This window comes from Osmia bicornis, chromosome 11 (assembly GCF_907164935.1).
Source record: "Osmia bicornis bicornis chromosome 11, iOsmBic2.1, whole genome shotgun sequence".
NCBI lineage: Eukaryota > Metazoa > Arthropoda > Insecta > Hymenoptera > Megachilidae > Osmia > Osmia bicornis.
The window spans coordinates 7,055,578-7,083,360 of record NC_060226.1 but is presented as its reverse complement, the minus strand read 5'-3'; the positions used below and the strand labels follow the sequence as shown (position 1 = coordinate 7,083,360).

General features: G+C 38.8%; 3 protein-coding genes across 4 annotated transcripts in view; 1 reads left to right on the top strand and 2 right to left on the bottom strand.

Moving 5' to 3' along the window:
• Positions 1 to 123: 123 nt before the first annotated feature.
• LOC114880537 (exportin-5) lies at positions 124 to 5,327 on the bottom strand. Of its 2 annotated transcripts, none has more exons than XM_046287674.1 (9): positions 5,162 to 5,327; positions 3,807 to 4,507; positions 3,424 to 3,732; positions 1,888 to 3,291; positions 1,558 to 1,812; positions 1,322 to 1,445; positions 911 to 1,247; positions 459 to 828; positions 124 to 377 (listed from the first exon to the last, which is right to left on the bottom strand). In XM_046287674.1, exons 2-9 carry the CDS (start codon positions 4,491 to 4,493, stop codon positions 216 to 218), a joined length of 3,648 nt encoding a protein of 1,215 aa, XP_046143630.1. In that variant the 5' UTR covers positions 4,494 to 4,507; positions 5,162 to 5,327; the 3' UTR covers positions 124 to 215. The 2 variants fall into 2 exon arrangements, with proteins under 2 accessions (XP_046143630.1, XP_029052476.1); XM_029196643.2 differs by lacking the exon at positions 5,162 to 5,327 and adding an exon at positions 4,786 to 5,000.
• A 9,092-nt stretch (positions 5,328 to 14,419) lies between these two features.
• LOC114873785 (40S ribosomal protein S8-like) lies at positions 14,420 to 15,941 on the bottom strand. Its single transcript, XM_029182462.2, has 5 exons — positions 15,850 to 15,941; positions 15,302 to 15,432; positions 14,955 to 15,206; positions 14,751 to 14,880; positions 14,420 to 14,656 (listed from the first exon to the last, which is right to left on the bottom strand). Exons 1-5 carry the CDS (start codon positions 15,851 to 15,853, stop codon positions 14,547 to 14,549), a joined length of 627 nt encoding a protein of 208 aa, XP_029038295.1. The 5' UTR covers positions 15,854 to 15,941; the 3' UTR covers positions 14,420 to 14,546.
• A 3,632-nt stretch (positions 15,942 to 19,573) lies between these two features.
• The window catches only part of LOC114873783, a 20,242-nt gene continuing 12,032 nt past the window's right edge, over positions 19,574 to 27,783 (top strand). Inside the window, exons 1-6 of the mRNA XM_029182458.2 lie at positions 19,574 to 20,965; positions 21,197 to 21,799; positions 23,279 to 23,382; positions 24,446 to 24,622; positions 24,754 to 24,972; positions 25,241 to 25,417. Coding sequence (XP_029038291.1) covers positions 21,396 to 21,799; positions 23,279 to 23,382; positions 24,446 to 24,622; positions 24,754 to 24,972; positions 25,241 to 25,417 — 1,081 coding nt within the window. The 5' untranslated portion in view covers positions 19,574 to 20,965; positions 21,197 to 21,395. The remainder of the gene's footprint in view (positions 20,966 to 21,196; positions 21,800 to 23,278; positions 23,383 to 24,445; positions 24,623 to 24,753; positions 24,973 to 25,240; positions 25,418 to 27,783) is intronic.

The following is a 27,783-nucleotide window of genomic DNA, read 5'->3' as shown; positions in this document are numbered from 1 at the left end:
GTACAACTTAATAAATAATTTAAGAAAAAAATACATGTGTTCTCGAATAGACTTATTCTATGAAGTCCTCTTATTTCAATTAGAAGATTCTTTTATCCATAGAGTTTAATTTTTTTTTTCTTCTTTTAATAGGAAATCGTATATTACGATGATTTATTACCATTTATCAGTTTAAACCACGTGCATGCAATATGGTCATCTAGATGAAGTTTCTGCTACGTAGATCCCGCGAACAAAGTTGCAAACCCACTGTCAGTCGAATTTTCTGACATTTCGTCCACTCGTATCGCCTGTTGTTTACCAAAAACCTCTATTCGTGGCAAATTGTCTATTTTAACTTCTTTACGGAACAACTGACCAACACTTCGACCAATAAGCTGTACGAATACACATAGTATATACTCAAATAAACCTTCTGTTCTATTCTAATAATAAAAATAATTATGAAAAAACGTTACCTGGTTCGTAATTTTCTTAAATAGATCTTTCTTTCCTTTCTCTACCTTGTTTCCTTTAGTACTAATTACAGACATCTTTTCATCGAAACGTTGCAGATCCGTGGGATTGACGCCCGGTATTTGTTGCATTACCTCAATAATATTAGGGAACTTGGGTCGTAAACACTCATAAACTTGTGCGCCCAAAGTTATCAAGGAACCTTGATTCGCTTCATGTTGTCCATGAAGTTGTAAGCCTTGAAGAATAGCTACCATAATATGAGCAGCCATAGCAGGCGTTAGACTACCATCGGCCGCTAATGATCGCACTACTGGCCCAGTTAACATTGTAGCTTTGAAACTTGCATTCGAATCATTCCAAGCCAAAGCCCTAAACAAAAGAATTATTTTGTTAGAAATGTGTATTTCTATTTCAACGACAAATATTAGGCGAAAGTAAAAGTATTCATTACCCTAAAACGCATAAAACCACACTGTGGCATGTAGACGGGTGACGAAGTACGACTGCTCCCAATTCGCTAACAACTTCAGCAACTATACTGTTCCCGCGTGATAAAGGAGGATCAATGGCCATACCTTCACTGTCTTGTTCCATAGTGTCAGGAGGTGTTGCATCGCTAGCAGCACCTCCAACGAGTACTACCTTCAACAACTCTACAAAGTCTCTCGTCAAATTTCGATTCAGCATATCGGCGATAACTTCTTGCGTATCAGTATTTTCCTCGTCTAAACCACCAGACTCATAAAGGCGTGCTATGTACTGCCACTTGGTACTTAGCCTATGGTACACTGTTGAAAGATGTATAAATAAATGATAAATAAATAATACAGGATGTTGTATAAAAGAATATAGATGGCCTTACTATGTGTGGAAACATGAGCCAGTACAGGTACAAGAACACTTTCATAAAATGCAGGTGGACAAGAGTATATGAACGACTTCATGAAGACGCGCATAACAGGTCTTAATCTATAATCAGGAATCATCTGAAATAAACAAACGGAATCTGTTTTAAGAAATAAACAAGAAATTAACTTCTTCCAACTTTAAATACGCATCTTTCGTTTAACTGAAACGACGAATGGAACGCAAAATTACCTCCATGTTAGAAAAAACCGAGTTGATAAGCGCCGGTGCTAACCCAGGTAATTGATAAAAATCTCTTCCGATCGTATGACATCCACTGCCCAGCATATGATAGCAGAGATCGTGAATAGTACTAAGAAATGATTGCATTCGAACTAAAGCCGTGAAGGAAGATTGGTCAGGCTCGGAGGCATTATCGTTTGCCGTATTTAAACCTAATAGATTCGCTTTCTCTGCTTCCAATAAGTCATGAGCATTTTTATATCCCTGGAAAATAAAGAAATTTTAATAATTAATATATCTTACATGTTAGATAGGAGAAAATACGGATGTTTCTATTACCTCAGACAAGGCTGCTAAAGCGGTAGGAGTGAAGAGAGCATTCATGGTTCTAAGCAATGCAAAAAGTGTCGGCAGTACTGGGATCACGTGCGGTGTAGCAGGATTTCTGTATACCGGATTTCCACTTTCGCTAAGTGCAGCGACGAAACTACCTCTTGCAGCACGATCCGGATCGTCCGGTATACTGCACCGTTTTACAACGCACAATACTGTACAGATGCAAATCATTAAGTCACTCCGATTTTGGCCAGCTGGATCTTCCGTTATGTTCTCAGCCGGCGGTCGATCCAATCCTATGAACCTCATTAATTCTAATGGCCCTTTGAATGATTCAGATCCAAGTGCGATAAATTTTGCGGACGCGTCACCGATTATTTCGGCAACAAATCTGGTTTGCCTTTCGTAATCGCAGAAGTGATTTGATATCAGTAAAAGTGCTTCGTAAAGCAATGTGGCCTCCATTTTGGTTAAAGGGCTAGGTTCTCTTGTTAGACCTCGAACCATTGTATGTATCTGTTCGAAAACTGGGAGTAGTAACAATGGATATTTTAAACAGATCTTTACCATAAGACTGCCTGCGTGTCGCCTCACATTCTTTGCTGCTCTAGATCGAGTACCCTTTGTTTCACCAGGCGCTTCGAATACCAGAGCAGCAAAGATCTTCTCCAAAACTCTAGGCAGAATAGAAACTCCTGGCATAGTTATCGAACCGGTTGACATCGATAAGAACACAAACAGGGCACTGATGCAGGATAGTAGCGCCGATAATAGCCAAGGATCTTGCGGAGAATAGCCAAGGCATAGCTCCAACAACTGAAGTCCAGTTTGTACGCTTGGTCGTTCGTTAATTAATAGAATTCTGGAGACCACAGAATCCAAAGCTTGCGCAAGGGCTTCCCATTCAAGGTAATGTGGATCATTTTGATCGCTTTGAAATTGAAGATCTGCCATTCCCTTTGTTATTTTAGCTGTCAACCATTGCTGTACGTAGGTAAACGTTACTAGCGGCGCGATCATTGTCGCCTGTCTAAAGCCTTCTAATAAATCAGTTCTAAATCGATGAAGAAAAACATTGAACTCTTCAACCGAATCGTAATCAGCGAGACAATGTGCACTCGTTCCATTACTTTGTCTACTTTGGGGATACGCTATTTTTATTAATTTTGGCGCCGTGTGTTCTACATATTTCGGTACATAAGTTAACAATAACGGATCTTGCTTTATCTGTTCGTGTTTAAACAACATTATCCAGATTGCATTTGCCATGTGTGTTAATGTTAAATTTGAATACATGGTATAAGTTAGTACAGTATCTAAAAATATGTTGAAATGCGTAGGACGTATGCTGGAACTATCATCTTTACCCCAAAGTGCACATAGTTGAGTTGCCATACCAGTTAACACCTTGAATTTAAAGTTAATATTAGTTACTTATTGTAGCTGTTCAAAATTAAAATGAAAATTTATGCAAATAATATACGTGCAAATTTTCTTGTTTCAATCCCCCTTAAATTGTAAAGGCAAATTTTTGTTTACCTGTGTCAGTTTCTTTAAAAATAAGTAATGATTTTCATGAATCTCATTTGTTCCAGTCACAGGCGGTGCTGTAGTGGCAGCTGTATAAATGTACCTTAAAGCATCTTCAGAAAATAAAATCATTAACTGCTTTCTGTCTTCAGCTTTCCCTTTACGATTTACGATTTGTAATAAACATTCAGCAGCTGAACATTGAAATATTGGATCCCCCAACAGAAGACATAATATTTGCAGTAATCTACCATCTTCTGCCATAACATGAGTGATCGAAATCCATTCCACAAACCCGGTTAACGTAGATAATACAACCTGTTACATAAGTTAAAACAATTCAATAAACTTAATTAATAATTTTATTCCTTAGAATTTTTATATCAATTTACCTGTACAACTTTACTATGAGCTGCTGCTTCTGAAGTACAACCTAAACTACTTTTCTTTTGAAACTCAGAAAAATGTTGTTCCATTAGTCTTAAAAAAAAGCTAAATATTTCAGCCATGTTTGTATTAAGTGCTTGGTATATATCTTTTCTTCTCTGATTGGATTCTAATGTTTGTAAGAGTGCCACATCTTCTACAAGTCTTAGAAATACTAAGAGAACTAACTCTGTCTGGCTTTCACCCCTTGTACAAGCCTGGCTGAGCTCTGCAAGTAATGTTGGCCATTGTTGTGGCCACTCTCGTTTTATCATTTCTACTACAACACGTGAAAGTGCATCTTTAATGTGAGCTTCTTCTTGCAGTAATGGTTCTGTGCCTTCTCGAAGTAATTTCATTGCATTCTCCTTTATGAATATCTTTTCTGGTTGCGATATTTGTGTCCATCTATATTTAATAGAATGTTCCATTAACTGTAGTCCAAAATGACGAACCACAGGACTTCTGTTTGGTGCTTTTTGCGCTAAATATAATCCGCATTGTGCACACACTGGAGATAATTCTTTAAATCTTTCACAAGCATTATACATGTCTAAACGTTGCTGCTGTGGAACATCTGGTGACATCATCACCTCTACTACTTGAGCAAGTTCTGCTGATATTTGGGCAACATTGCCCAACTCGAAATCCATTCCTACCTACTCTGCTACAATAAAAAATAATAATTGATTAGAATCTTTTGAATATCCTCTTACTAAATGTATTCAACTTTTATTTTGGTTTGAAATAACAATGCATTGCTTATTACACATCTAAGGAAGAACTCATGAAAGATACTAAAGCTACATATATTTTATGAGAATTAACACGAATTAATATAAATTTATAATAAAATTAGATGACGTAAAATCGCGTAATTATAACGCAAGAAAAACACGAGGCGAGGCAAAGTATGCTCAACATGCCTTGACAGAAGGCACTTACCTCTCGTAACGTGATCGTAGATCGAGATGGATCGAGGATACACGTTTGGCAAAATATCTGCCAATATGGTTTGTCAATTCATATCTAACAATCTTTTAAGAAATTAAAAACTCGCGGCGTGTACAAGCAGCGATCTTATATTTAGTTAAAGAAGCTCGATTCTGAGAGATATGCGGCACGTTGAACGATTACATATAGCACACGTAAAGTATGTACTGCCCTCTAGATCGTTTAAATTTAATCTAACCTGACCTTACATTGCATACATGTTTTTATATTTATGTGAATTGTAATGATAGTTACAATGCATTATTATTTGGGATTTTTACATGATAGGGAAAATTTGTAAATGTAGGAAAAATTCGAATATTTTTACCTTTCATAAATGTTCAGTGAAATTTATCAAATGTTGGAATTTATTTTCTGTTTGGATGTTTAAGGCGATGCGAGCGTCGAGGCCGAACTTCGAATTCCGCATCGGTAAAACAGTCAACGTTTCATCGAAAATTAGACCGAACAGAAACTGATCTAAGCGCCACCTCAATTATTGCATAGCGAATTTCTATCAAATGAAAAGCAGAAACACCGACGAGATACTGTTGTCACCGACAGTATCTCGTCGGTGGCAGAAATTATGTGTTCTGTGGACAAGAGCGAGATCTGGCGTCTGACCAGAGTCATGGATAAAGTCATGGCCTTTCCAATGTACAACGTCTCTGCTTGAAATATCTTCGCCAGGGTTGATTTCTTTCTACCATTGCGTATCAAACAACTTCGTTCTTTCTAAATTCCATATTTTGTGATTTTCTTTTTATTTTATTTTTAACCGACTTCGAAAAGAAGGAGGTAATTAGTCATTTGTAATTAGTCAAAAATCATACAAGTTCCTTTTTCAGGAACTATAAAATTACTATAGTTATACGTTCTATATGGTAATATTGCAATCCCGAAAATACTTTTCTGAATTTAAACTATTGTTTCCCAATTAAAAAATATATAAATCTTTTTATTGTAGCTCTTAGCTTGATATCGCTTTCTAAAAGTTATCTTTAGAAAACGATATCAATTACCAGGTCACACCACATGGAGGTGGCTACGTTAGTGACCCACCCTAAAATCATAAGAACGTAAAACCATTCAAAACATACAACATAAAATAAAAATTTAAGCAATACAATCTTGAAATAGAAAATAAAATTAACATCCTAATATCAGAAATAATTGAGAAAATAATAATAATTCAACAATAAAATGCTGTAACGGAAAACATAATTATTAGGATTAGATATACAATAACATGAAACCATTCAAAACAGACAACATAAAATAAAAATTTAAACAATACAATCTTAAAATAGAAAATAGAATTAACATCCTAATATCAGAAACAATTGAGAAAATAACAATTCAATAAAATGCTGAAATAAAATGCTGAAATCGAAAATATAATTAACATCATAATTTCTGCAACAATTAACAAAATAACAATCCAACAATAAAATGCTGAAATAGAAAATATAATTAACACCATAATTTCAGTAACAATTAAAAAATAATTCAACAATAAAATGCTGAAATAGGAAAAATAATTCAACAATAAAATGCTGAAATAGAAAAAATAATTCAACAATAAAATGCTGAAATAGAAAAAATAATTCAACAATAAAATGCTGAAATAGAAAAAATAATTCAACAATAAAATGCTGGAATAGAAAAAATAATTCAACAATAAAATGCTGAAATAGAAAAAATAATTCAACAATAAAATGCTGAAATAGAAAAAATAATTCAACAATAAAATGCTGAAATAGAAAAAATAATTCAACAATAAAATGCTGAAATAGAAAAATTAATTCAACAATAAAATGCTGAATTAGAAAAAATAATTCAACAATAAAATGCTGAAATAGAAAAAATAATTCAACAATAAAATGCTGAAATAGAAAATATAATTAACATCATAATTTCGATTAGAATTAAAATGAAAAATGCCAACAGAAAATTACCATTACAATCTCAGGGTATGTTTTAAATAAATAGAACACAATTAAAATAAGAACATGAAATATAATTGATGTGCAAATCAATAAGAAAAGAATAATTTATTTCAATAAAGCAATAAACGAAAAAGAAATAGGGGAAATAAAATCGCGAGTTGACCATTCAACGAGCTGGGTATTGAACTCGTAAAATGTCGAGTTCAATACGTCCTGGACGGTATTAATCATACCGTTCAAGCAAAAACACAAAAAATGAAAAAACAAATTAGCGAGCATAGTGACAGAATGACTGTCCATCCGAAGATGGAGAGCCATTAGTAGTTCCCCTCTTCTGGGCAAATTTTGCCGGGGCTCTTCAGCATATAGCCTCTTCTTTCTTCGGCAATAGCCTCACAAAAATCACTCGCGAAAATTTTACGTTTGTTCAGACATTTGTAAAAACGTAACACGTAAACGAGCAACGATCCCTTGAATCGCTACTCGCATACCTGCATAATTTTTGCAAATGTCCAAGCACAAACACTTTTTAATTTCACTTCACTTCACTGCACTTTCACTTTAATATTTCATTTTTGTAATCGGGTCTAGTACCACGACTACGACTTACAAACTAATAAGGCTTGGCCTTGAAAAAATCAAGAGAGAATGCTAAATTAATTAATTAATCAACTAATTAATTTGCATTTTCATTTTTCCTCTTGATTTTTTAATTTCCAACCCCAGATACAAGCTTCTCACGTATTAGAAGAGAATACGAAAAGAAACATGAAAGCTTGCTCTGGCCCTGCCTACTTATAAACTAATCTCAATCATACCAGAAGTAAACTACCTGCCTGCCTATCGCTATATTTAAAAAAGGGCAAAATCATTCTCACAAAAATTCACTCCACGGTTCTCATACAACCACCCGGGTGCAAAAAAGCCTACTCCTAGAGAGAACGTCCCGGGACGCCTCCGACACCCGAGTTCAATTCTACATTCACACTCTAATAAGTTCATACCTTTTTGCTGAAATCGACTGACAAATGATAGTGAACATTATGTTAAAGTAACACATTTAATTTTTGTATTCTTTCAAATATTTAATGTAACATATCTGCATTGTAATAACTTTTCAATTTATACTCGATAAACATTTTCTAATTGATTTGTAATATTATAGTAAGTTAAGGTGGTTAAAAAACGATACAAATTCCACATCCTAACCACACACACACATGTGGAACTTATATCGTGATTCACTACTGGTTCACTATTTTTGTCAGTCGCCAAAATATATTACACTTAAAACTAAACCTTGTCCACCGCCCTCCACCCACGCGAGTACATCTAAGTACCCGAATGAGCTTTGGGCATAAAAATGAACAAGGCCAAAGGTATTTTCACCTACCAGTTTTCTTCATGTGTGCTGAAATGCCTAAGCTAAAACGTATGATTAGCAAAAACTAAAGATGATATTCTCACTTTATTAAAAGTAAGAATATCGGCGAAATTTCACGGCTCTGATTTAGTATATGGGCTGGCTCCCCCTGGGGGGTGGAGTATATAGACAGATAGCTTGGAGGATATGTGTAACGCGGTGTGAGGTCAGTCGAAGACCAGAGCAAATGGAAATAAACGTTTTTACAAGACTATTTTAACAAAAGTGACTCGACTTTGCAAATATCAAGCTTGAAGAGCAAATACAGAAAAGCAAAATTGAGCAACTATGACATAAAACATGGGTGCACTGCTAATATCAGCTGGCAACGGAGGTTCTTAGGCCCCCTGAACTTGCGCTCGACGCTACATACCACCCACCCCGCCTGGACGTCGTAACGCCAGGACAGGATGCACCCCTTCGCTAAGAGCGCTACCCGCCCGTCCAACACGTTGCATCCAACGGTGTCAGATTGACGGACGCCCATAGTATAGACAAAAGGACTACAGTTTAGAATATGGTAACATATTTTCATATGTTCCATATTCTAAAGCTGCGCCTGCAAAGGCCTAGTAATGCATGGGTTTGTCTCCCATGAGATGGTGTTTCACGGTCTTATGCCGCGGAATCCTTGTAACTAATTTCATTAAATAAATAATATATTGGATTGAGTTTAAAAACCAAAAGGATTCCCACTGAATACTAGTCAGTGCATTGTCATATTTACTCTCGCGTTGGAAATTTTTCGCAACACTAATTAAAATAGAAAATCCTGATCTAAAAACACGACTAGTACATAAACGTCTAACGGGCTAATATTTCACTATACTGGAGTATGCGGGTGAATAAATGATTATACGATAGAGTTCGTGAGGCTGAAGTGTGAATGATGAATGTTTAGAGTCGAGAACCGTGAACGCGACAGAATGAATTTGAAGTATGAACGAAGAGCTTTCTACAATGCTTGAAGAGCAATTACTGAAAAGCAAAATAGAGCAAGTATGACGAGAAAATGGTGCACTTCTAATATAGGGCTGGCAAGGGAGGTTCTTAGGCCCCCTGAACTTGCGTTCGACGCTACCACCACCCACCCCGCCTAGGATAGGATGCACCCCTTCGCTAAGAGCGCTACCCGCCCGTCCAACACGTTGCATCCAACGTGTCAGATTGACGGACGCCCATAGTATAGACAAAAGGCTGCAGTTTACAATATGTAACATATGGTCGTGCGCCACATTCTAAAGCTGCGCCTGCAAAGGCCTAGTAATGCATGGTTTTATCTCCCATGAGATGGTTTCACGGTCTTATGCCGCGGAATCCTTGTAACTAATTTGATTAACTAAATGCATTGACTTTCAAAACCAAAAGGATTCCCACCCTATACTCGTAAGTGCATCGTCATATTTACTCTCGCGTTATTTTTCGCAACACTAATTAAAATAGAAAATACTGATCTAGTAACAAGACTAAAGGGGAGCTTTAAATTATGCTTGAAGAGCAAATATTAAAAAGCAAAATTAAGCAAATATGACTCCACATGCGTCCACTGCTAATATCAGCTGGCAACGAAGGTTCTTAGGCCCCCTAGTTCATACGCCAGACGCTACATACCACCCATCCCGCCTGTTTAAGGCACCTGGCCGCAATGGCACTTGGCCATTAAGGCGGGATGCACCCCTTCGCTAATAGCGCTACCCACCCATCGAACACGTTGCATCCAACGTGTCCGAGTGGTGGACGCTAATAGTATAGGCAAAAGGACTTTAAAACAGCTTAGCGTATGGAGTGCGACATACTTAAATGTCCCGTACCCTATGGCTGTGCCTGCAAAGGCCTAGTAATGCATGGTTTTATCTCCCATGAGGTGGTGTTCACGGTCTTAGGCCGCGGAATCCTTGTAACTAATTTTATCACATAAAAACCAAAAGGATTCCCACCGAATACTAGTCAGCGTATAGTCATATTTACTCTCGCGTTGGACATTTTTCGCAACACTAATTAAAATAGCAAATCCTGATCTAGAAACATGTCTGGTACATTAATATCTAATGGGGTAATATTTCACTACACAAAGGTATGCAGGTGGATAAATGATTATGAGACAGAGTTCGTGAGGTCGAGAACCGTGATCGTGACAGAATGAATTTCAAGTTCGAAAGGGGAACTTTACACAATGCTTGAAGAGCAAATACTGAAAAGCAAAATTGAGCAACTATGACATAAAACATGGGTGCACTGCTAATATCAGCTGGCAACGGAGGTTCTTAGGCCCCCTGAACTTGCGCTCGACGCTACATACCACCCACCCCGCCTGGACGTCGTAACGCCAGGACAGGATGCACCCCTTCGCTAAGAGCGCTACCCGCCCGTCCAACACGTTGCATCCAACGGTGTCAGATTGACGGACGCCCCTAGTATAGACAAAAGGACTACAGTTTAAAATATGGTAACATATTTTCATATGTTCCGTATTCTAAAGCTGCGCCTGCAAAAGCCTAGTAATGCATGGGTTTGTCTCCCATGAGATGGTGTTTCACGGTCTTATGCCGCGGAATCCTTGTAACTAATTTTATCAAATAAATAACAAAAGGATTCCCACCGAATACTAGTCAGTGCATTGTCATATTTACTCTCGCGTTTGAAATTTTTCGCAACACTAATTAAAATAGAAAATCAAACGGGCTAATATTTCACTATACTGGGGTATGCGGGTGGATAAATGATTATGTGATAGAGTTCGTGAGGCTGAAGTGTGAATGATGAGTGTTTAGGGTCGAGAACCATGAACGTGACAGAATGAACTTCAAGTACGAAAGAAGAGCTAATACTCAAATGCAAAATAGAGCAACTATGACGCAAAAACGGTGCACTTCTAATATCAGCTGGCAACGGAGGTTCTTAGGCCCCCTGAACTTACGCTCGACGCTACATACCACCCACCCCGCCTAGAACAAGGTGCACCCCTTCGCTAAGAGCGCTACCCGCCCGTCCAACACGTTGCATCCAACGGTGTCAGATTGACGGACGCCCATAGTATAGACAAAAGGCAGCAGTTTATCAAATGGAAGATTTGGTACTCCGCCACATTCTAAATCTGCGCCTGCAAAGGCCTAGTAATGCATGGTTTTATCTCCCATGAGATGGTGTTCACGGTCTTATGCCGCGGAATCCTTGTAACTAATTTGATTAATTAAATAAAACATTGAGTTTAAAAAGCAAAAGGATTCCCACCGAATACTAGTAAGTGCATCGTCATAGTTACTCTCGCGCTGGAAATTTTTCGCAACACTAATTAAAATAGAAAGTCCTGATCTAGCAACGTGACTAAAGGGGAGCTTTAAATTATGCTTGAAGAGCAAATATTGAAAAGCAAAATTGAGCAAATATGACTCAAACATGCGTCCACTGCTAAAATCAGCTGGCAACGGAGGTTCTTAGGCCCCCTGAACTTGCGCTCGACGCTACATACCACCCACCCCGCCTGGACGTCGTAACGCCAGGACAGGATGCACCCCTTCGCTAAGAGCGCTACCCGCCCGTCCAACACGTTGCATCCAACGGTGTCAGATTGACGGACGCCCCTAGTATAGACAAAAGGACTACAGTTTAGAATATGGTAACATATTTTCATATGTTCCGTATTCTAAAGCTGCGCCTGCAAAGGCCTAGTAATGCATGGGTTTGTCTCCCATGAGATGGTGTTTCACGGTCTTATGCCGCGGAATCCTTGTAACTAATTTTATCAAATAAATACCAAAAGGATTCCCACCGAATACTAGTCAGTGTATAGTCATATTTACTCTCGCGTTCTAAATTTTTCGCAACACTAATTAAAATAGAAAATCCTGATCTAGAAACATGTTTGGTACATTAATATCTAACGGGGTAATATTTCACTACACAAAGGTATGCAGGTGGATAAATGATCATGTGATAGAGTTCGTGATGCTGAAGTGCGAAATCCGCGGAATCCTTGTAACTAATTTTATTAAATAAATAATACATTGGATTGAATTTAAAAACTAAAAGGATTCCCACCGAATACTAGTTAGTGCATTGTCATAGTTACCCTCGCGCTGTAAATTTTTCGCAACACTAATAAATCTGAAAATCCCACCCCCCTGTGGGGGCCAGCCCATATACTATCCTGATGCCAATTTCACGAATAAAATCGGAAAAACGTTTCAATTTCAAGAGTGATTTCCTTATCAAAGTAAGTAGTTGGAGTAATTAAAACTATTCATGCTTATTACTTTGATATTGAAATCTGCTCATCGCGAAATAAATTCTTGTACATATAAAAAAGAAAGTGTATTGTGAAATCGGAGGGTCATCCGACTTCTCTACATTTTTAAACTCGAAATCTATATGTATATGTAAATATGTACAAGAAAACCCTATCCTGAGCTAAGGCATAAAATACACAAAAAAAAAACAAGTTGCACGATTATCATTGTATAAAATGATACAGTGATATTCGTGGGTCACTATGCTCGCTCAAAAAATAAAAATTACAACCAATTCCCGTGTCGCTACGGACCATTCGTCCTACGACATGATGGGAACCGGAGGAACTTTAAAGCATGCGACTCACCGATCGTTGACTTGCACCACTGCACTCGCCCACTGGCAAAGCACTCATCTGAAAGCATAAAAATCACGATTCTTGAACGATATATGTTTTCTCTCAATTTGTTGTAGTTAATATGCTAATACATAGGATAATTCAAAAATATGCATGCAAAACTATATGGCAATAACTACACCATAAAACACGGTAAAACACATGCAAATACATCCCAAAACACATGAAGATCAAAACCATAGAACACCATAAAATAGTTGCAAAATTATAGTAAAACAGATAGGGCACCACTCCATAAAACCTACTAATAAATCCGTATAAATATGCCAAAACACATAGGGTACTACTCCAAAAAACCCACTAATAAATCCGTATAAATATGCCAAAACACATAGGGTACCACTCCAAAAAACCCACTAATAAATCCGTAAATATATGCCAAAGCACATAGGAAACCACACCATAAAACACAATAAAGCACATGCAGGTACATGGGGTACCAAACCATAAAACACAATAAAGCACATGCAGGTACATGGGGTACCACACCACACAGCACACTAATGCACTTGTATAAAAATGTCAAAACACATGGGTGACCACACCATAAAACGCACTAATATATCCGTATAAATATTCCAAAATACATGGGAAACACTATAGGAAACACCATAGGCACACACAATAACACTTGTGGTAACACACTGATAAATCCATGCACGAATATCCATGGTGTCAACCCGTACCGGTATATGTTTGACAGCTCGATCCGTATCGTTCGACGCTCGCGATAAAACTGACTAGATTTGACCTCTCTCCAGGTCGCGCTTGTACCGGCGCGCGGCGCGCGCAATCAAGTATGACGTTCCGCTTCACCGGTTCTGCAGATTTAACTATTTCTATCTAATATTTGTTAATATTTGTTTAATTATTATTTTATATTTTACAATTGTTTATTAATCAAATTATTGTTATATCTATTTAAATTGTTTATTTCTTTACATTTCCGCGTGGGTATATTGCAAAATTTTGCTTAATTATTCTATTAAAAATTATTTAATTATTATTTTTAATTTTACAATTGTTTATTAATCAAACGAACGAACTGCGTCCTACAGAATGAACGAGAAACTAAATTTCTGGTCTGTTTTACCTTGCTGACGTCTTTCGCGAGTGAACAATCAACGAAATCGTAGTTTTCAAATTACTTCTACCTGGAGTCTTGTACATCATCCCTTGGGTGCTCGTTTTATTCTATCCGACCCAAAGAATATCAGTCTGGTCCCTATTTGGACATACGATTCACAGAAATGTTTATATTACGAATAAATCAATGCAGGTGAGTCCGATCCGCCATTTTCTTGACCGTTGACAGACAGCAATTTCAATATTTTATAAGTTTTTGACGATTTGGATAATATAAGGACCAGACAAATATTCTTTAAAACCTCCTGAACACGTCCCTCAAATTTTTTTACATTCTGTTTAGAAATGAGGACGTAATTTGAAAACTCGCGTCTAGGGATTTCTCTAGGGACTGTCGGTAAAGATTTCGACGCTCGCATCACCTTACAATTCAGAACGACGATTTTAGGAACTAATATCAGGCTAGGATGATTAGTTCTGTTATTTATCAGTTTATATTCGTACAATCTCTCCTGTACTGTAATTTATTGTTATTCTGTACACAAAAGTTATAATAAAGATGATGTTAAAAAAGAGAGATGTGCCTTTTTCTTCCCATAGTTACATCTCTCTATTTAGCTTTCTTGCTCTTAATTTTTCTCATATAAAATTCAAGTTCCTTTCCTTCCAGTATGTAACCATCCGCCCGACCGCATTGTCCAGGCCTACTTGCTATGCATGCTAAAATTTTTATTCAAGTATTATTTAGAAGTAGAACCCATTTCACGAATCACGTGAACGTTTATTCAGAATTTGTTGAATAAACGATGCTTACCGAGGACGCGACCCGTGGCGAATTGCTCTTCTAAAGCTGGTTCAACTTTGGCAAATCGTTGCCTCGCTTTGTATTTAGTATCTACTTTTTTCGAACGTTTTTTATTCAAAACTTCTTCTTCAGCTTCAGTCTATAAATGCATACTTAGTTAATAAAATGTTCAGAGCCTAATAATATGAAAAATCTCAAACCCTAATTACTTACTAGCTTAGCACCTCGTTTACGGCCCAACGGTAAAACATAGTGGCTTTCATACCATTGTCTAAAAGGTGTTGCATCAATGGTGACAATTGCATTTTTCACAAGAGTCTTAGTTCTCACTAATTCATTGTTTGATGCATTATAGACTACATCAATAACACGTGTTTTCCTTGTGCAACATTCTGATCCCCATGAAAAGTTGCCTGTGTCCAAACGAAGAGCTCTGTACTTTTTGTTTCCACCTCGTGTACGTACCTGGTTCATATGGAAAGAAAAAATTTATCAATTCATTTTTCAAAATTACGTTCATCCCTAATGGCAATTAATATAAAATATTGAGGCAACAATACCGTATGAATACGTTGTGCTCCAAGCTTAGTATTTGCAGCCGGACGTCCTAACTCGAACTTCCTCTTCTTACGAAGAGGTTTCCTTTTGCCACCAGTGGCACGTCGCTTATGCCAGTGATCTCGAGAAATACCTGGAATTTATTTTCGTTTTATATATTATGCTTTAATCGTAAAACTTACGTAAAAACATGAAGATATATGGTAAACATCCATAACCTCTATGCACATTCAACTAAGTATTAAATATTGTTAGCTGCATATCACTTTAAAAAAGTAACATTTCTAGCAATAAATAGCAATGCATAAGCATGTGAAAACAAGTAATTCTATCAATAATGAATATTTTATATCAAAATAATAAAACATCAGAAATGTCAATATATCATTTATTTAATTTTTTAAATGCTGCTTATGAAAATAATATAGATCGAAATAGAAGGAAAGCATGTTTCTGGGATCTACTGACAATTACTTATCGGCAATTTTTAATCAGAAAATATGGATTCAAAGGGATGAAAACAAAAGTTTAATAAAATCAAACAACTCACCCATGGTGGTTACATTCAAAAGAAACTTAAATTATGCAATTTTAGATAGGTCTCCCTGTAGTATGAATTCCACATGAGAACACTACCGCCCTCTATCAACAGAAAACAGCAGTAACAAAGAATCATGAGAATGCTCCTTAAATAAAATATATTTTTATCATATTAATTTATTATATGCTGCTAAATCATGTCATTACGAATGTATTTATTAAAACACAGATGAACTTCCCGAATCTCCTGGATCCCCTTACTTTGCAGGTACTCTGTCGGTCAAATACAGAACTATCTTTGGTGCGAAAATTCAAACATGCGAAAAGAAATTTCAAATGATATAGAATTACTCAATTGATTATTTATATTAAATTTAGTTAAATAAATGCTTCAACTATTATTCTCTTGAAATGATTCAACTAAAATAACAGAATACGTATGATATAGAAATTTCAAATGATATAGAATTACTCAACTGATTATTTATATTAAATTTAGTTAAATAAATGCTTCAACTATTATTCTCTTGAAATGATTCAACTAAAATAACAGAACACGTATGTTACAAATATGTAATTGATATAGATTAATGATTTCGTTTCTGAAATTTATCTCCTCGATATTTTATCCTGAACACGATATAAATCCTGATGTACAATAATAGTTTGATTAAAGTGAAATGGAATGGCTGGGTAAATTCAAGGTAAACCATTCTTTATTTAAACTGGATAGTCGTAAACTCCCATTAAATCTTTCGGGTATGTGGGAGTACACGATGGCCCGTAAAGAATATTTTTGTTTCAAGGTATGAATTGTAGCTTCTGTGTAATGGATCGATGTTGAAAAATGCTTTTACCTTCGAACGTTCTTCGAATAGAATATTTTTTCTTGTGAGTATTTCGATACATCTTACAAGAATACTGTTAAGAAGAAGACTGAAAAATTTTTCGAGTAAAAGGAGAAGTCTTTAATCATGTCATAATGGAAACGCAAATTTCCTGTAGACACGGTCTCCTAGGTAATTCTCTAGCGAAATGAAAAAAATCGCATCCGGTCTGCTGTGCAGTCACGTGCAACCCTGCGGTCCTTTTCACCCTGATACACCCCTTGAATGGGGGCACGAAACCCTTAGGGCACGCGCTGGTAAAATTATAGCGACATGTGCGACCAGTCACGGCTCGTTTGATACGCAAATTCTGTAAAAGTTTACTAAAATTGGATTCTTCGTTCACCTATTTCTATTTTCATTTTAGACGAAGGGAAAAATATCCTGCTTCGTCATTGGGGTAAGGGTGAAATTTCGTTTCGGTTTTTTAATTAACTTTATGATTGATATTTGCTAGAAACACCTGGCCCGTAGGTTGTTCATTAAGGTATCACATTAATTATTAATACAATATTGAAAAATTGTATATTTTGAGAAGAGATAAAAATTGCTACGAAAGGAAGGATGAACGTAACAAGGTGGAAGAAGGATTTGCATACTTAATCAACTTATTCAAATTCCCTCTGATTTAATCCCACTTAAAGGATTTGTAATTTCCAGGTCGATTTAATTTCGTTACTTAAATCACACCCTCGTTACCTTAATATCAAATTCCTATCGCATTTAAAATTCAAATAAATCGTATTACAGTTCTGACCCGTTTAAAGAGGTTCGTGTCTCGTAAAGAACGTCTTGGCGAGCACGTGTGCAACATAGGCAGATGCTATGCATCCTGGTCCTCGAGAAATTTTCAACGAATATGGTTGATTTACGAACAACAGGGAGGCTCGATGACAACCGGTGTAGATCCGTGGAAAAGGAAGCTTCCTGGGGATGGCGCAGATGCTCGCTACGAGGATCCACGTGCCAAGGAACAATGGGACAATCGTGTGCAGAAGAGACCATCCTTGGACACTTCTGCACCCTCTTCTTCGACAATGAATCGAAGAAGCGCCTGCTGGCTGCTTGTAAGGTAAGACACTGCTGGAGAGACTCGTCTGGATTTTAAAATATCTTTTAACGGATGTCCATCGCGTGAATTGGAACTCGAGGGTCGTTCAATTTGAATTTTGTTGGGAAGAAATAAATTTATGAGAAATTTGATATTTTAAAAAATCGAAGAAACATTATAAATGAAATTGTAACTCGTGAAATGCAAAGTTAATCCTTGAGTAAAGCAGAACACGAGAGAAGATGAGATTGAAAGAGATAATAAATCAGACAAGTATTGATGCTTGTATAAAGGGAAGCAGTATCAGTGATGTGTCTGCGATCTTTCAACCAAGCGAAAACTATCAAAGTATTGATTTATTTTCTTAGAAAATGTTTGAGAAGATTCTCTCGAGTACTGTCTATTTAGGCCGTAGCTTTGGATTGAAAATCGACCAAGTGAATGCAATCTTAAAATAAGATTTTTGATACGACATAAAACTCAATTTATTTAACAAAATAGAACATGGTTTAACGATGACTGACGGATTAAAATCAGGGTTTCAATAGAATTTTCGTTCCCATTGACCAATTACCATGGTCACTACATATGGAGAATTGTACGACAAAGATTTCCAGGAAATTCGATGAAAAATCTGCTCCATCGAGACACAATAACGACAGCTGTCGCGATCGCAGATCGATCTATTCAATGGTTTAAGAACAGAAACGGGGGATTAAATGTGTGAATCGAAATGGGGAAAATAGGGAAAACGTGGAAATTGCGATCTTTGGATAACCTTGTCGCTATTGTTACTGTTTCAATGTCGAATATCAGATGTACGTGACATTAAAAAATCAAACATTTACAGTTTAATAAATTTTGTAAATGAAAATTTTTTGCATCCAAGGATCTAAAAATCTAAAAATCAAAAAGCGATTTTGCGTCGCAATTCGAAAGGAGCAGCTGTCGAAATCACAGGCCGATGTTCGGTAGAAGAAAAGCAAGCCAGAGATTAAAGGGGAGGATCCAGAAAAGGGAAAACCACCCTTACAGAAGTGTATACCCTATCGACACCCCTCGTGAACCCCGAAAAAACGTGCACGTGCTGTTATAGGGTGGCCTCCCTTGGAACCAGCCATCTCCAACCACTCGATTTGAACGAGAAACATTTGAAATTAATTCGCGTCAGCTCAATCAGACAATTAACAGTTAACAAACTTCTTCAAAATACTTAATATAAAATGTTTATTTTATTTATTTTTCACTCTGCGAGAAGGGGTGGAAAGTTTTAAATTAACTTTGAATGTGTTTGAAGAGATTGGAGAATACCGAATGATACGAGTTTCAAAGGGTTGCGACACCAAGGGGTTACAAAATTGCAAGCTTAAATTGCTAATGCTGAGTAATTAGTACGACTGTTTAATAACTGTTTGTTATTTTTGACAGAGTTCTCGCATCAGAAAAGATTCGCCTCCACCTTTAAGGGGAGCTTAAGTGATATAAGCTCAAATTTTCAAACATTCTCAATGTTCAATTTTTCGACTTTCCTCAAGTTTCCAAATTTTTCCAGCATTCCCCATTTCCTCAATTTTTCGACTTTCTCCCCCATTTTCCCATTCCCCGACTTTTCCAGAACTTTCGATAATTTTCACCGAATTCCTGGAAGAAAATTCACCTGAAATTTAGAATGATCGAAAGCGATCTAGTATCCCCATTCAGTAACCACCGTCGCTTTCAGAGGATGGTCGAGGAGGGGCGCCGACTACAACTACCTGGGGGTAGCGTTCATGCCAATGGCTTCTAGTATTCGCAGTTTAGGCTGTCAGTTGTTAGAGAACGGACTGACAGCAAGCCGATTCGTGTTATAGAGCGACGAATGCTCGACAAGAACGGGTCACGGTTCGTGTTACTTCAGTGTCGGGCACGTCGCCAAACAGTTTGCCTCTTTCATGTGCGTGTTATTTTTTCGATCGGCGATAAATCGAAAGGGTGACGCTGTCGACGTTTCGAACGACCAACACTTTCCTTCTTACACGCGGATTTATCCACGAAAGAAAATTGTTTAATCAAAAAATTGTTCAACGAATATTGAAATTCTTTTTCAAAGCGGAAGTTAATATTTTGTTAGGCGTAGTTACGGTGCAACAAGGGACAGGGAGAAAGGGGTAGTTTCTAAGTGTGATTAATCGTGGGCGGAAATGAACCGAAAGTTTCTCAAAGTTCAATATTTTGACGGGAAAATTGATGTAGTGGAAGGATCGAGGGTAACCGGGAAATCCTGGAGATGATTGAAACAGTGATTTAATGGGTACGCGTTGGACGGAAGTTGAAGTGGCACGAGGAGAATGCAGTGTTTGTTTAAAATGAGAAAATTATATGTAATCGTGGAGAAACGACGTCGAATGTTGGTCGACGGTGGCTGACGGAATTGGATTAAACAAACTGGATCAATTTGTGCCTTCGAAGAAAGATTTCTTCCATTGGTGAAGAACCGGACATTCTTTACGAACGATCGTAGCAGTAGGTCGGAAGATGAATACAAGATTTTATATAATATTTTTTTAGAGCAATTTATCGTTACAGAGGTAATTTATCGAGATATTTTTATAAAGAGACAATCACGAATTAATTATTAATTTATCCGAGAGACTGATCGATGGAACCTGAAGTCTAAGAACGTACCAAAGAAACTTCGAAAGCGTTTCGTTCCGAGAATAGAAGAAAAACCAAAGCGTTGGATTCCAAAGAGAAAACAAAGGCTGAGCCATAAAAATTGACACGAACTTTAGGAAAATAATCAAACCATTCAAACTCTGTTCGAGGTGAAACAACTTGAACGAGTTGTTTTAAAAATAAAAGAGAAGTCAAGGGACAAGGGATTCGAAATCGATAGATCAAATTCTCAATACTATTTCGAATCCACGTCCTTGAAGACAAAGAGTGTCTAGGGTCGTCTAGCAGGCTGAAACTTGGCCGTGGACGATTGATCGCGCACCAGGGTCTCTTCGTTGCACCAACAAACCTGAAGATGCCAGGAATCGACGGCCACCAGCACGCGGGCCGAAAATAAAGAAGAGGAGCAGTGATTTTGATTGATAAATAATCGTTTCTCTTCAGTCTTCCGACGCTTATCCGACCTGCTGGTGGCCGTTCTAGCGACTACTTCGCGAAGATCCAAAGAAGAAACACCTGAGCACCAAAGTTTCGTAAGTTTCATTGAAACTTTTAATTCCCTTTCGCTTTTCACCGGATCGTTTGTAGAAGATATTTGAAAAAAATTGATGGAAATTTTCAGAGCAATTTAGAGGACTTAATTATTTAGCGTATCTACCTAAAATTTCAAATTTCTTGCCTCTTTTTTAACTATTTATTATAAGAAAATAACGAAGCTTGATTTTACCCGCTTCTTCCCACGCTAAACTTCGTGCGTCTCGCAGAACCGTAGGACAAAGAACAGAGAGCAGGATCCGTATCAGGAAAAGTGGTCCTCGAGCTGTTCTTGGCAAAAGAGCCGCTCTGGAACAAGAAACAGAAACCCAGCTGAGAAACTGGACGTCCACTTGACTGCTCCTCGAGGAGGCTAATTTTAAGACCATCTCGAGAGGACTCCTTCGACCTCTGTGATGATCAACGACCATGGCGCCAAGAGCAACGACCCTAACGAGTCTCCTGCTGCTTCTGACGACGGTCGCGAGGTGTACATTGACCCTGAACAGCCAACCATCGTTCTCCAAGATCCTGAAGGGTGTCAGGCTTCAGGGTGGATACATGGAGGTGGTCCAGGAGGAACACTGCTCCCATCAGGTGGTACGACTGACCTGCAGGTCATTGAAGGCGTTCATCTTCATCCTGGAAGCGGAATACTTATCAAATTCCACTCACGTTTGCGGGTACGATTCGAAGAAGATGGAGAAGATGGTGTATATAAATCGAGGTAGCAGTTCGTCGTACAGGAAGAAGGAGTTGAAGGGAAACTACATCGACGATCCTGATGAACTGGAATACCAAGTGGTGGACGTGAGGAAATCGGTGAACAGAAAGTAGGTTCTTTTCTTTTTCAAAAATCATAATTAATCCGATGTTTCTCAAAGTTACCTCGGGGTCGTTGCTTTCGCTTTTCGTTACATTTCGACACAATAACCAACCGTGGTAACACGAGTCACCCACTAGACATCCGCAAAAAAGAGCGGAAAGCTAAGAATATTCGATTACCGGCGTGTGTTGACCACAGAATGGAAAAACCATTCCTACCGCGATGAGAGGCAAAGTTAAAACAGTGTTGTAACCGGCTACAACCATGCTTAGTTCTATGTAGTAATCACTGTTCCCACGGTGCATCACACTTTAAATAAATGAATTACTTTGGAAGGGGTAGCGTTCCTTTTCTTTTACTTTCAACCCTGTGTAAAAATTTCAACTGTTAATCTTCTAAAAATAAAATTTCAATTTTCTAATATCTCACTTTTAAATGTCCGTTTAATTTACACCGTTTAATTAAACAGAGTCGTCCCCGACCTTTTATCGGTTTTTTTTCCACGCCAGTGCACCCTGATATATTCGCGCCATTGCCGACACCAAATGTCACAGTTCACAGAGAAGCGCAAGGGTGAGCCGGACAATCGCGTCGTTGAAATCGAATGCAATTCCGCGAAATTAGACAGCTCTGTAAACTAACCCTCTCTCGTACTCCAAGTTCGGCTCTTTTCTGTCCCACGCACGGTGGCGTGTCTTCGAGGGTGGAACGGAATCTCGGCACGCAAAATCGTCGTTTGATGTGAGCCAGCTAACCGTGCGGCAAGTTTTTAATTGCCTTTTGAGCGACGATCGATGCCCGTCGAAGGAGAAATCGTTTCCAACAGAATGCATCCCGCGTTACGAGCACAGCTCGATGAACTTTGTAAATAAGGGGTTGCAGTCGCGAAACGGAGGGAGTTAACTAACCCTGTCTTTCCCTCGAATCTTGGCTACCTATCCATTGGATTCAGAGCAATTCAGTTTCTCGAATTCATTTTTCTTTTAGGAAGAAAATAAAAATTTTACTTACTCGACATTTAAAAAAAAAATTTCATCGAAGAATTTAAATGGATTCCCCGCGTGGGTGGCGCAAGGTTATTTCTCTTTTATTTCCGGCGAAGGGAGGAGGGCGATAATAATCGACGAGAATAGGGAAGCAACCCTATGGGGATAGGGTTGAAAATCGAAGCTCAACCATTGTTCCCCGCAGCTAGACCACTTTCGATGCTCTACGTGCAAACGTAATCTTCCCGATCTGAAAACAATCGCGATCTTTCTCCTTTGTTCTTCGTAGGGTGCTTTCAAACCGATAGACTCTCTAATGACCGACGTCGCTGTTTTAATCAACGATACCGCGTCGAGAAGCTAATCGATACAATCTGCGTTGCACCATTTGCGTTTCTCACGTTGCGTAGGTGGGAACGATTTGAAAGAAGATTTAAAGAGGACACGTGTGCATGCTAAATATATTAACATGGTTTCCTTCGTTTCCTTTTTTCTTTTAGATGTTCTGGACAAAAACATTGTCGCTACAATTTCACCACTGACCATCCAGGAACCATCCAATGGATCCCGGCCACTTTGCGATTAAAATACGCCTGCATCCCTGGTGAGTAAATTTTGGTATAAATCAAAATTTTATTTCAAAACCTCCAGACACAAACTACGCACAGTGGTTGTTTAGAATAAAGAGAAAGAAGACTGAGAGACAGGAAATACATGCAGCTTGGCTTTCTGTACTCACGTATAGGGTAACTTCCCCTTTATAAAAGGCAGACGATCAATTTACAGACAGGTTCACTCGATAATCCCCAATTTTCTAAAATATATATTTTTCTAAATTTCACGAATGCTGCCTTAAAGGAAAGAACCTGATTCAAAACGGTTTCGGCCTTCAATTTTAGAGGATTACAGCGTTCTCTTCTGGAAAACGACAATGCATTGTACGGTGCAGTGCATACAAAGAAAAGAGAAAAGAATTAATCTGCCATTTCTATGCAACGACCCAAGTTTCAGGATCACAATAGATCCAAAAGGACCCTTAAAATTTTCTCTGAATTACACTTTTCTCTTCTAAAAATGACTAATTATTTGAATCGATTAAAAATAATATGTTCCTAACATTTTTCTTCCCGAGTTTGATGAAAGACGTCTTGATTCATCTTTCACTATAACAATAACGATAAATCAAGAAATAACTCCTCGCCTGGAGGAACAATGCCCGCGTATTTCATCGGAGAAGAGGCAGCAAGGGCTGAAGCAACCCCTTCGACGCCCTACAAGCCGGTAGCAACCCCTCCAGGTGTTAGTTCACCCCTCCAGTAGAAAGTGGGGCAAGGACACCCTCTCCCAGACCAAATGTCACATAATGGAGGCCAGAGTCACACTCGAAATCGACAAATGGACCGAAACGGATGCAGATGTTGATTCCTCTCGTTACCACGACAAAAGTGTGTCCTTCATTCTCGTTTCTACGCGAACAATACCCTTGGGGCTCGTCGTAGGGGGGGGGGGGGGGGGGGTAATTCAATCGAACCGAAGGAAATCTCTTTTTTTTCGTTAAGAGGGAAAAATAATCCCAACGTCCCAATAGCACCGTGGAAATTTCATTTTCTTTTTCTTTTTAATAAGCAATTAATTACTAACCTGATCGTATTTGCTGCTTGTTCCAGAGGCAGCGGTCAGGAAATATTGCAACGAGGAGGTGAAAGTGGTCCCAGGAGAGGGTGGTTTCATCAATTCACCAGGATACCCGTTGTATTATCTCGGCGAGAATACGTGTGGATGGACCTTCAGGTCGGCTCCTGACCACAGCATCCTCCTCACCTTCCACGACCTGGATATAAGGGGTGGGTATTGATCGGAGAAATGGTCCTTAATGTTATTCATCACTGCAATTAACCCGTGAGATACGCGTTATTCGGAATGTTCCAGCATTTGGAGCATCGGTGATATTAATAAAATTTAACCGTGTTTTCAGGCCCGGAAACGGATGGAAGTTGCGTGGACGTGGTGCGGGTGCGAGAAAGAGGAAGAACTCTGTTCGAACACTGCGGTACCGCAGCTGGCGTGAAGGTCGTCTCGAATTCGAACGTGATCACCCTCGATCTTGTCGTCTCGAATTCGAACGTGATCACCCCGGATCTGGTAGCTTCGAAGAGGTTGTTCGCTGCCCGAGGATTCTTCCTGCAATACCAAGGTCAGAGTTAGCCTCGGTGTTCGCGATTATCCCTTCCTGAAATCGACACTTATCCGATGATCGATGGAACTCGAGACGATTGCGCAATGAATCTCTGACGTACGGAAATAACGTTTGACGGGATTATTTTCAGAACAGAATCGTCACTTGACACGCATCCTCGCGACTTTGAAACACGCCTTCAGCGATCGTTAAGTTCAGCTGATGTAACGCGATCAATTGATATTTATTCGAAGAGCTCTGTCTAAAGGTAGACTTGTCCTTTCAGTTCAAGCCTGTCCGGACATATCAGCGCCGAACGGAAGTTACCTATCGAATGGCACTCTGACTTCGAGGACGTTCGTCTGCAAATTGGGCAGCGTATTTCCAGACAGCAAAGAAAGGATAAGGATACTCGAATGCAAGAAGGGGAAGTGGAACGAGAGTGTCATACCCAGTTGCGAAGGTACGATGTTGTTTAAGGGGGTGGAATCATCCCCAGGATAAAAAATTGAAGTTCTGTAACATTAAATAACCACGAATCGTACGAATATTTCTTAAATTAATCTAGAAATTAGAGTTTTAACGATAACACACGAGGCACCCAAGTTTATAGCTACGTCCCTCACGGGTCACCCGGGAACCCATGGCTGCCCATCGCGTTCGAAAGGGGGAATTCCCGTGGTGGGGATATCGTGGTGAACCGGGGAAAAGGTGGACAAGGGGTTGGCGGGGAAGGGTAGAAAGAAAAAGACGGAGGGAAAGAATCTTGGGGCGGAGAAGTATTCGTGGTAGCACCATACACCGGTAGCGTCGCGCACGTAACGACGCTAGCCGTCTCGACGCCACGTGTCTGCTCGAACGAAAAAGGAAGATCCTTGGAAAAAACGAATTTTTCCATACGAAAAAATCGCCCGGTTCGTTCCACGGTGTCCCATGGAATTTTATTTCATAATCAGTGCCGTCGATCAATAACTTCTTCGCAATAGGAAGAGCCATTCTTTTGGAACGCATCCGGTTTTCGATAATCATCAGGTAATTCATCTTTTTTTTCTCTCATTCATTCCTCTGGATCGTTGCGTTCGAAGATAACGAAACAGAGTTAAATTTTCTTTTATTCGAGGAAAATAATGCTTCGCTCTTTTCAGGATCAATATTACCTGTTAATGTTTCTTTTGTTTTTTCAAACACAGTGCGTGAACACAGATTGTTAAGGTGCTCCATTCGCGAAAGGGTTAAGCCAACATAATCATCATCGAGCTTATCAGCTCTCTTTTCTTCTCACTTTTTCTAACGTTTTCTTCTATTCGCGGCAAGTGTTCACGATCTTGTGCAATTCGATCGACAGAACGATCGACCCGGGGTCAATGATAGCCGATCTTCCGCTCGAACCTTCGTACTCGAGCGGAATGTTGAATTAATTAACGTCGTTTCTTTCCCTCGTCATCGCTTCTCCGAGCGAATACGTTCAGCGAATTATTAATTACTCTTGTTCGATCTTGTTAACGGGACACCGCGGTTCTATGCAATCTCGAGTAGTTTTTCTCTTATAATATCGACAGTTTGGAAATTCATTTATAAGGGCAGGGTAATTACCAGGAGGATTAGGTAATTAAGAAAGGAAAAATATATAAAAGAGAACATGAATTTTAAAATTCGTATCTTTAACTCTCGCATTAATTCAAGAATTATCAATAATTAAGATTAATTGATATTTCGACACATCTTACTACACACCAGGATAAATGACCCTCGTACTATCATACCATTTCCGGAGTTATCTATTAAAGTATGATAACCAAAGCTCGCTAAAAATCCTCTTTATCATCACAGCTGTTCTCCCTGTAAACCCTGTTTCAAGCGGAATAAACTGGTGTATCAATTTCGCTTAGCAAGCAATCATCGTTGCAAGATGATATTTGTGTTGTCTGGAAAGTTTTCGTTCATCAGTTCGCGCAGGCGTTATCGGAAATCCTCGCCGAAAATCGATCGATCTCGGTCGGGGACGATAGAGGACCGTTAATTTCGCCGGTTCCTCGGCAGGAGAGCGAACAGAAGGAAAGCGGAACAACAGCTGCGACGTGAAAATGAAAAGATCCGGCGTGTCGGTAAAAGATTGCCCGAATCCTCTCGCGGCTTTTCACGCCCCGAACAAAGAAGCAAGCTCCGAAAAGAATCTCTCTCCTCCCGGCCCCTTTGCGCGTATTCTCCATTTATCCCGATAATAACTCGCTCGGCGGAGCTTCTCTGCAACGAGAAATTTTCTCGTCGGCTTTCACCGCGGCCGAGATAAATGCAAGCCTATTCGCGGTTGCTCGAGATTATCGGCTTCCTTCTTCGAGAGGAATCGCATCGGCGATCTTTGAATAAAGAAAGATCGATATTCTTATGAATGAAATTCGAAGCGTACAAATTTATTTGAATCCAGCAAAGGTAACTAAAAAGATTGTTTCTTTCGCGAGACGCTCGAGTATCGCGCTGATTCCTCGGAAACCGATTCAAATTTCCGTCCTTTTACCGCGCGGACGGCGCTCCAATTCTCCCTTCCCTATGTCTTTCCTCGAAGCGAGCAAACTTTCGTAATTTCCTGTGAAACAGCTGTAAAATCCTGCAGCACAGATCACTCGTCTGTGTATGTGTGTGCATCGAATCAACGTGTAATACAGTGTGTGTGTGCAGTTTCGGGTATAGCGCGGTTCGCGGGTGGACGGAACTCTTTTTTTCGTTTTCTAGTGGGGAGAAAAGGCTGGTAGGGGAGTAAGAGAAGTACGAAAGAGGGGATTACCCCACGTATCTACTCCTCACCGTCGCCAACTCCTTCGGAGCAGAGAT

What these genes read in the sequence shown, in the direction of transcription:
- LOC114873785 (XM_029182462.2), bottom strand. An exon ending in GAGCACAACGTATTCATACG is followed by an intron (nt 15,207 to 15,301) that starts GTATTGTTGCCT and finishes CATATGAACCAG; the next exon opens with GTACGTACACGAGGTGGAAA. An exon ending in CGCCACGGGTCGCGTCCTCG is followed by an intron (nt 14,657 to 14,750) that starts GTAAGCATCGTT and finishes TAAAAATTTTAG; the next exon opens with CATGCATAGCAAGTAGGCCT.
- LOC114880537 (XM_046287674.1), bottom strand. Translation starts at nt 4,493, where the DNA reads ATGGATTTCGAGTTGGGCAATGTTGCCCAAATATCAGCAGAACTTGCT. An exon ending in TTTTAAAGAAACTGACACAG is followed by an intron (nt 3,292 to 3,423) that starts GTAAACAAAAAT and finishes TTTAAATTCAAG; the next exon opens with GTGTTAACTGGTATGGCAAC. An exon ending in CGGTTTTTTCTAACATGGAG is followed by an intron (nt 1,446 to 1,557) that starts GTAATTTTGCGT and finishes TGTTTATTTCAG; the next exon opens with ATGATTCCTGATTATAGATT.